The sequence below is a fragment of the Mastomys coucha genome, unplaced genomic scaffold (assembly GCF_008632895.1).
Source record: "Mastomys coucha isolate ucsf_1 unplaced genomic scaffold, UCSF_Mcou_1 pScaffold1, whole genome shotgun sequence".
NCBI classification, from domain to species: domain Eukaryota; kingdom Metazoa; phylum Chordata; class Mammalia; order Rodentia; family Muridae; genus Mastomys; species Mastomys coucha.
In genome coordinates, this window is record NW_022196891.1 from 64,668,358 (window position 1) to 64,678,080 (window position 9,723).

At 47.1% G+C, this 9,723-nt stretch overlaps 1 protein-coding gene across 1 annotated transcript in view; it reads left to right on the forward strand.

The window, feature by feature from the left end:
* The window catches only part of Aldh9a1 (aldehyde dehydrogenase 9 family member A1), an 18,145-nt gene extending 12,433 nt beyond the window's left edge, over positions 1 to 5,712 (forward strand). The window contains exons 9-11 of the mRNA XM_031388489.1: positions 2,102 to 2,243; positions 3,221 to 3,333; positions 4,800 to 5,712. Of these exons, the coding sequence (XP_031244349.1) occupies positions 2,102 to 2,243; positions 3,221 to 3,333; positions 4,800 to 4,894 (350 nt within the window). The 3' untranslated portion in view covers positions 4,895 to 5,712. The remainder of the gene's footprint in view (positions 1 to 2,101; positions 2,244 to 3,220; positions 3,334 to 4,799) is intronic.
* Positions 5,713 to 9,723: the final 4,011 nt, after the last annotated feature.

Here is a 9,723-nt window from a genome sequence, read left to right on the forward strand (position 1 = left end):
AAAAAAACCAAACCAAAACAAACAAAAAAAAACAAAAAAGATTTCAGGTTTCAGGATCAGTCTGTGTTTCAAACAGGCATGCTTCCCATTGTCACGTGTCAGCTGTCCCTTCTGCTCACTGCCCACAGAGACATTCGTGTTACCAGACTTGTAAGCTGATAAAGTATTTTCAGAGATGGTTGGGTAGTTGTTTTGAGTAGTTAAATAAAACTTATGTGTGGACTATTAGTTTTCAAAGACTTAGAAATACAACCAGCTATTTGTAAGCACAATGCAAATATGATTTACTCTCGAGGCACTGGTGTCTCTCAAGTGCACTGCCATGTACAGGTGTCTCAAGGGTATATCTAATCCACCTCTGAAGAGATTTTCTTTTCCTCCTTTTAAAAATGTATTCTCTTATATCTCCATCACGGCCTCTCCTCTCCGCACTCCTCCCAGTTCTGAAGGGATTTTAGAACTGTTTTTTAGACTTTATAATGAGCCAGTGTTTCTGACAGTGCTCCAAAGCTCCTCTTCGAGCTCCGTATCCCTTACACGTGCAGCGACCCAGAACTTCCTGTGCAGTGGTGCTGAGACAGCACAGGCAGTGCTCTCCCTCAGACTCACAGGGGCTCAGTTCTGCCCCTTCTCCGAGTTCTAAGCACAGAACTCAAATGTCAAACGTGAATTAAATCATTTTAGGGAGTGAGTTGTTTATAGGAACATTAAGTTCAGTTTTTACAAAGCAAATATACCTTCATGTATTTTTAAATTTTGGTTTTATATTGCATTTTCTTTCTAAGAACAATCATTTGTCTCTGTGTGTGTGTGTGTGTCTTGCATACGTGTTTGCATGCATAGCTGTACAGTGCCAGTGCAGGCTGGAGGAAAGCGTGGGAGTCCTTGGAGCTGGAGCCACAGGTGGTTTCCAGCTGCCTGATGTGGGGACTGGGAGACAAACTTGGGTCTTCTGCAAGGGCAGTGACCCTTCTGAACCTCTGAGCCATCTCCCCAGTCCTTGCAGCCTTTTATACCATTGTTTCTACTTGTAATTACATGAGAGAATCATTTAAAAATGTGGCAAACTGGATAAAAAAAACCCACATGACATTTTAACAGGAATCTGGTTAGTATATATTTTTGGGTCGTTTTCAGTGAGTACTCTGTGAGCATCATCTTACTGTCCAGGCTGAGCAGTGAGTACTCTGTGAGCATCACCTTACTGTCCAGGCTGAGCAGTGAGTACTCTGTGAGCATCATCTTACTGTCCAGGCTGAGCAGTGAGTATTCTGTGAGCGTCATCTTACTGTCCAGGCTGAGCAGTGAGTACTCTGTGAGCGTCATCTTACTGTCCAGGCTGAGCAGTGAGGACTCTGTGAGCGTCATCTTACTGTCCAGGCTGAGCAGTGAGTATTCTGTGAGGGTCATCTTACTGTCCAGGCTGAGCAGTGAGTATTCTGTGAGGGTCACCTTACTGTCCAGGCTGAGCAGTGAGTACTCTGTGAGCGTCATCTTACTGTTCAGGCTGAGCAGTGAGGACTCTGTGAGTATCATCTTACTGTCCAGGCTGAGCAGTGAGTATTCTGTGAGCATCATCTTACTGTTCAGGCTGAGTAGTGAGTATTCTGTGAGGGTCACCTTACTGTCCAGGCTGAGCAGTGAGTATTCTGTGAGCATCACCTTACTGTCCAGGCTGAGCAGTGAGTACTCTGTGAGCATCACCTTACTGTTCAGGCTGAGCAGCTTTTTAAAACTCGCTCATTAGGGTGTGCCTGGTCTGTGATCAGTTCCTGCCCTTTGGGCATTGCGTCTGTTGCCTTGGCCTTCATCAGTATAGGTAATACTGTAGTCAAGATCTCTGTGAGTGAGTCTGTGTACCTCACTGGAGACTTCCTTAGGAGTTCTAAAAGGTGGTTTTAGAATCGCAGAGGATGACCCTCTAACATGTATTAGCCAAATGGCCATGCAGAGGGAAGACCTTACTGATATCCACAGTGGCAATATCCTATTGAATTTTTTCCCCTAAAGCTATGCGTCTCACTGTTACTACACATACTATGTTTTGGGTCTGTGAGGTTGTGGTCCCCTCACTGTCTGGTTTTGTTATGAATGTTGGCAGCTAATTGCAGAGATGACATGACTTGTGTAAAAGAAGAGATCTTTGGACCAGTTATGTCCATTTTGACATTTGAAACTGAAGCTGAGGTTCTGGAGCGGGCCAACGACACCACTTATGGACTAGCAGCTGGGGTCTTCACCAGGTATGTGGATCAGGACATCTGCAGTGTCTTTGGAGGGACGGGTTATGTCTCTTCTTGAGTATGTAGTCATTCCTCCCCACTTTGCTGTCATTAGAGCCACTGGCATCTCTGTATGCTTCTGTTGGTTTTCTGGTGCCAAGGATCAAATTGAGCTACGCCCCTAACCTGTGTGAATCTTAGTTTAGAGGATGCCAAGGCTGGATTTGGCAGGCACTCCACCTTCCTGATTTGGAGACTAAGTGCCCTATGTGTTGGGGGGGAGGGTACCAAGGATTAAGCCAAGGGTTGTGCATATAGGAAACAAGCGTCCTACACTGAGCTGTCTGTCTCCAGCATCACCAGACCTTTCTTTTACTTCTTGCTCTGAGTTAGGTTCGCTAAGTTGCCAACACCGGCCATGATGGCTCTGCAGCGCAGGTGGGCCTTGGGCTGACTCAGTTGTCCTCTGACCACTACACATGTGTGGTGTGTATGTGCACACAGATGCGTGTGTGCGCACACGAATAAAAAGCTCTAATTTCTCCATACCCGTGTCAGCCCTCGTCACCATGTTTCTGTCTCAGCCGTCCTCCTGGTGTGAGGGCGTATTCCATTGTGGCTTGGTTTGCATTTCTGTGCATTTCCTTTTGCTTTTGGCTGTTTGTACTTAAGGCGGCTTTGTCTAGTCCAGGATCATGGAGAGAGATTTCTGTCTTACAGTTCTGCTGTCTGTATTCCATGTCAGTGCATGCACATGCACGGTGTGAGGGGCTCCACCTTTATCCCTGTGCGTGAGGTTGTGTGGTCGTTCCCACACCACTGAACAGTGATGTCATTACTGCCTCCTAGCTTATAGATTCTTAAACCTGTGACTGTCTGAAAGCGCTTTGAGCAGTTTGAAGAAACAAGTTTGCCAGGATTTCTGGACTCTCAGAGAACACATTCTGAGGTTTCCTGAGGAAATTTGTTAATAGCCAATACTATCTTTTCCCTAACAGGGACATCCAGAGGGCGCACAGGGTGGCGGCTGAGCTGCAGGCCGGAACGTGCTACATTAACAACTATAACGTCAGCCCTGTGGAGTTGCCTTTTGGTGGCTACAAGAAGTCAGGTGAGGTGGAGGGAAAGCACAGACAAAGCAGATTTGCAGGGAAGCGCCATCCTAGCCAGTACTGGCTCACGGGTGTTCTGACTGAGGCCTGGCTCAGTCTTCCCCGGCCTTGCTGGAGTGCAGGCCAGGCACTGCCAGACAGCTCTGTTGTGTAGGTGGCATGTGAACTGCTGATCACATTTCAGCGTGTGTCTTGCGGGCAGTGTTTTTTTTTCATGCTCTGAGCATTAAGCCCTCCTTTAGGGCTTCCACATCAGGCATGCCCATCAGTAGGGCGTAGGTGTCTCTAAAGTCATATTCCAGAGAGCTTGTATTTACTGGTTTTCTCCTTTGGGTCTACATTTGATGTTCAGCACAACTCTCTGATCTAGATGGCACCAAAATGGTCCCCTAAGCTACTGCTCATTGATTTCTGTCACCAGAGATGTGCGCTCTCATGTGTCGGGGTTGGAGGCAAGGGGATAGAGCCATCACTATGAGTTTTTTTTTTTTTTCTCTGTACTGTGGTGTCTGAATTCATTCATTTTTGTATACTTCATTTCATTTAAACTAAAAATTGGTTTGAACACGGTTTTGAGAGTCCAGCCCATAGTCTTTGGCCACCTTAATATTAGGAAGAGTGATGCAGTGGTGGGCGTGGGTAATCTCTCACCTAGCACTCCTCACACTCCCTAATGATACCCTGCCAGTCACGGTGCTTTTTATTAGTGGCTAGTGTTTAGTATAGGGCATGGGCCTTAGGGCCCTCCAACCCCAGGCCAGTTTTCCTTCCTTTTGAATGAGGGCAAATAATAAGAGAGAAATGGCTAGGTCTGCAGAGAGCCTGGCCTTACATGCTTAGCCAGTGTGGGCTTGGGCACAACACAAAGTCTAAGCATGGGACTTTGAAGGAACTGAAAGTCTGCTCTTTGCACATGCTAAAGCTTAATAAATTTTGTTACAGTCAAGTTTGAACGGACACTGCTTTTCAGGGCTGTCAGGTTGATGGTTGTAGAGGCTGCTTTTAACATGTTTCTTGTTTTTTGTAGAGCTAGGGGTGGGAGGATGGAGAACACAGTCTCATGTGTCCAGGCTTAGCCTTGAACTCATTATATAGTGGAGCAGAGTTCTTCTGCCTCATCTGTGTGAAGTGCTGGGATTATAGGAATGTGAGACTGTGCCCAGGCTAATGGTGCTGGGGATTGAACCCAGGGCTCTGTGCTTAGTAGGCCAGCACTCTACCAACTGAGCTATTGCCCATGCCTTTAGCACTCTTCCTTCCAAAGACTGAGCATTTTTCAGATGTTTGTGTAGAGTGGCGGGCGCCAGAAGCAGGTGAGACTCTGCTGTTAAGGGTCCTAACACTTGCACAGAAGCACCTACTCTGGGGACCCGCTCCTCACCCTGACCAGCAGAGCCTGCCTTTGGAGCAGTGTGACTTCAGACTACTGTAGTGACCAGCTCACCCTGACCCCGTGTCCTTTCAGGATTTGGCAGAGAGAATGGCCGTGTGACGATTGAGTACTATTCACAGCTGAAGACGGTGTGTGTGGAGATGGGCGACGTGGAGTCGGCCTTTTGAAACCCAGTGACGCCTGCTCACGTAGCCGAGCTGTGGAATGAGTTGACTGCCCTGACAGGCCGTGTAACTGAATAGCTTCTTACATCCCGGCTTTGGGTCATTAGTGTGATAATGGGTCAGTATTGTCATATAGTCTGTCATACAGTCACCTTCCCAATAGAAAATGTGCACAAGTGCCTTTCAGATGGTAGCCAGGGAACCTGCTGTTCTGGCAAGTCCCTGAGAGATGTGTAGACTCCAGCAGCGCACTGTTCAGACAGGAGCAGGCCACAGCTCTGCTCATACACATGTGTCCCACCCACAATGGCAGCTTTCTAGTTTGCTTTAAAGAAGGTGTTCCTCCTGGGTTCCTGGTGAATCAGTAGATATATGTTCTTTGTTCATTGACAACCAAAAACCAAATTCTTAAAAGCTTTTATTTGGAGCTGGGCAGTAGTGGTGTGTGCCTTTAATCCCAGCATTCTGGAGGCAGAGGCTGGTGGATATCTGAGTTCGAGGACAGCCTGGCCTATGAGTGAGTTCCAGGACAGCCAGGACTACACAGAGAAACCCTGTCTTGAAAAAAAAACAAAACAAAAATAAATAAATAATAAAATGTAAAAAGCTGTTATTCAGACATATTAAAGTCTTAATACTTGTGGGAAATGTGGCTCATTGGCATTCAAAAAACTCTGTTCTTCTTGACTAGCAAAAGAGCTCAGTGGTAAGGTCTTAGCACATAAGCCCAATGACCTCCATTTTATCTCCAGAACTCAGATCAAGGTGATAGCCCCTCCCCCATATCCTATAACACACAATAATAAAATCTTTCTCAAGCACTGTGTTTTTCTGTCATTCATTGAGAAACCTGACAACCTGGCTAGAGAGGAATGTAGTTGATGGTGTCAGAGTTTGTGCAAATACTGACTTGCCTCAGGAAACACTCATCCCCTTCCCCACAGCAGACAATTCTCTCTGGTCCTTGCAGTCCAGCCTGTGGCCTTAGAACCAAAGAGAACCTTTAGAATACATGAGTCACTTGCATGCTACCATGACAGTGAATTAAAACCTAGCACACGGCTGATCTTTTTGCCATCTTAGTTTAAGTCTCATCTTAAAGCTGGATAGGAGAGAGGGGAAAGCACGAGGCGGGGGGGGGGGGGGGGGGGGGGGGGGGGGGAGGTGAACCCTGCAAGTACAAAGGGCAGGGTGAGGCATGACGACCTTTGGTGCCCCGTCCTTCCCTGCTGTGGGCAGACCTTGCAACTGCTGACAGCTGCAGTTAAGTCCAGCCCAGTGCTCCTTCTGCGGACCAGTTAAGTACAGTGAGGGCGGCATTTAGAGATGAGGCCTCAATCTCTCGTCCTTGGCTGCTGAGTTATCGCTGTAAGCACCAGGAACCTGAAAGCAGCCTGCCTTGGTGTTATTTGTCCTGAAGTATTTATGAATCCTTGCTTTCCCTTCACACGCAAAGGCCCATTTTTGTCTTCCTTTTCAAGGTTGGGGGGAGTTGACGAAAGCAAGCCAGCAATTAAAGAGCAGTGAGATTACAGCGAGCTCTTGCTTAGGCCCCTCTGCAGCTTTTAACTGCAGTTAGGAGAAAGCCTGCGTGCCTCCTCATGAACTGTCCACACTGTCTGGATGTGGGATGTTGTCTGTTACTCTCTACTTTCTCTGGGTTCTCTGCCATCCACATTGTCTGGATGTGGGATGTTGTCTGTTACTCCACTTTCTCCTCTGGGTTCTCTGCCAGGCTCTTCCCTCTTAACTTTAGACGGCATTTCCCAGCTCGTCACCTTACAGGCTCCTTAAACCACAAGCTAAACTCTGTTTCAAGGCAAGGTACCCATCACACAACCGCCTCCTCCATTCCTGTTACACCCATTGTTACTGTAACTGTATCTTTCCTTAACTAGAACCCAAACTGAAAGCAACAAGAGCCCCGTGTGAGGGCTCAAAGTGTTGAGTGCCTGAGCGGCTACTGCTCAGCATGGCCCAGGGAGCCGCAGCACCTCGTTGGAAGAGAAGCCGACTGAATCCACCTCAAACCGGGTCAACCTGTGTACGTTTTAGTAAGATCTTCAGGTGAGGCATACACACAGAAGATCCTTAGATGAGGCATACATATGGTGGCTCGCCTGGCAGTGCTTTGAGAGAGAATGGTTCTCAAGTTTGGCTCTTCATTAGAGATGCCTATTGAACTTGGAAAACACCGCGATGCTAATGTGAGTGATCTGGAATCTGAAAAAGGCGGGTGAATTCAGTAGGCAGCTGGGTTAAGACCTGCTCGGAGTACTTACACTTAATTACAATTAACTAAACATAAAGTGTGTGAGTTGCCCCAGCCACATCTCAAGTCCTCAGTCTTTGAACACTGGTGCTGGTTACTTTATTGGACAGTACAGAGTATGTTTCTGTCACGTCAGAAGATCCTGCTGGAAAGCTGTTTAAGAGGGATGGAACAGATAGACTTATGTATTTATTTGTCAGTGTAAGAGGATGTGTGTAGGCAGGAGTGTGGAGGCCAGGAGCCCTCTCAAGGAAGTAGGTTTTCTCCTGCTATGTGGATTCAGAGAATCTCACTCCAGCGGACAGGCTTGGTGGTAAATTCTACAGGCTGAGAGCTTATCTTTTTTTTTTTTTTTTCCTCGCTCCAGCTCCACTAGTTCCGGCCCAAAGATTGATTAATTTATTATATGTAAGTACATTGTAGCTGTCTTCAGACACACCAGAAGAGGGCATCTGATCTCATTACAGATGGTTGTGAGCCACCATGTGGTTGCTGGGATTTGAACTCAGGACCTCTAGAAGAGCAGTCAGTGCTCTTATCCGCTGAGCCATCTCTCCAGCCCTGAGCTGTCTTTCTGGCCTAAGACTGGTCATTGTGATTAGGATTGGACAGCATCTTAAGTATGTAAAGGGAAAGCTATCCAAACTCTGGAAGACTGCAGGACATAGACGATAACCTGGTCTCTGACGTTTCCTAGGTTAGACCAGCAGGTGGCGCCCAAGCTTCCCACCACACTTTTTGGGAGCCTTGAGCCCAGCTTCTGGTCTTGAGCGCCCCCTACTGTGCACTCGTGATCATGGCTCCTCAGTAATTGTGTAGGAGTGTTTCCAATATCCTTACTATTAGGACTTGTGCTTGAAACTTGGTGCCCAACTGGTGATGTTTTAGGAGGCTGTGGAATCTTTGGGACGTACTTTAGTTAGGTGGGGAGATACTCTGGTTGCCTCTCCTGATTCACACCATTATACCCAATAAAAGCTGTCTCCCACTGGTCTGGCTCACTTTTGGTAGTGTGAGTACAGCTGGTCACATGGAGAAAGCAGCAGCTACAGTCTGAGGGAGACCAGGGCAGGAAGGTGGCGCAGCGGAAACAGCCGCAGAGGGCAGAACTGAGAAGGACGATGTCTGTTAGGACCCAGAGACAAGAAACAGCAGTCTCGGGTTGCTAGAAGAGTCAGAGAGATGTTCTTCTTAAGACCAAGGGTCTTGGATCCTGGGCCAAGAATTTAAACTGGCTTCTACAGCAGTGAGTTCTCAACCGGTGGGTCGTGGCCCCTTAGCGGGGGGCGGGGCGGTGGGGCGGGGCAGTGAACGACCCTTTCATTGGGGTTGTATATCAGATAGCCTGTATACCTGATATTTACATCATAATTTCTAACAGTTGAAACACTACAGTTAGGAAGTAGCAATGAAAAATTTCTGGTTGGGGACGTCACCGTAACATGAGGAACTGTATTAAAGGGCATTAGGAAGGTTGAGAACCCCCTACCTACAGGCATGACCGCTTGGTACCTGCATAAGAACTGTAACCCCAAGCTGCTGCTCCCACCTGGTTACTACCACTGCTCACTACTGTGCCTCAGGGAAGCCAGTGCTCCAGAGACCAGCATGGGGTCCTCCTGCCTCACTGAGTCTACAGTGAGAGGAAGCCGTTCTCCAGTTCCCCCAGGGTGCACTTCTTATACAACATGAATAAAACCCAGTTACTGCGGAGGTTTACCAATGTCACCTTTTCTGGTTCCAACCCCAAACTTCCTACCTCACCACCACCATTCCATAAGGGAACACCTTCTGCTGCTAAAATGAAGGCAGATTTAAAGCTTTACGGGAGTAGAGGAAGGGGAAAACCCATTTCCTTTGTGGTTTATTTTTTTCAGTGAACTGGTGACATGTTCTCATGACCTGACCTGGGAATGTATTCTGATGCAATTCCCAAGGGGTGCGGCTGAGCCATCCTTCAGGGCTTCATCTCTGAAGTTTGAGCGATTCAGTACAATGGAAGATGCATGGGTTTTAAAGTTAGGCCTCTGTTTAATTCCTAGCCCTGATCCTCAGAAGCTGTACAGCATGCAAAGCGTGGCTGGCACAAATGAAGAACTTGTGCGTTTGTTTTAAATGTTATCCATCTAGAAGCCACTCATGGCCAGTGGCCACCCCGTTGGATGGCAAAGGTCTAGACACCGTGTTCTTGTTCATACTTCACAGCTATTATTTTGCCAGTTTAGACTATTCTCTAAAGGTCTTTCCTGTTTGTTCCTAATCAGACATTGGCATAGACATCTTTTAAAATTTATTTTTATGTATGTTTATTTTTTTTTTATTATTTTTTTTTTTTTGCCTGCATGTATGTCTGTGTGAGGGTGTCAGATTCTCTGGAACTGGAGTTACAGACAATTGTGAGCTGCACTATGGGAGGTGGGAATTGAACCTGGGTCCTCTGGAAGAGCTATGGGTGCTCTTAAACTGCTCTGCTGTCTCCATCCCTGGCACAGACATTTCTAAGTCTGTCTCCTCATCTGTAAAATGAGCTGTTAGCAGTTCTAACATCACAGTCACCCCC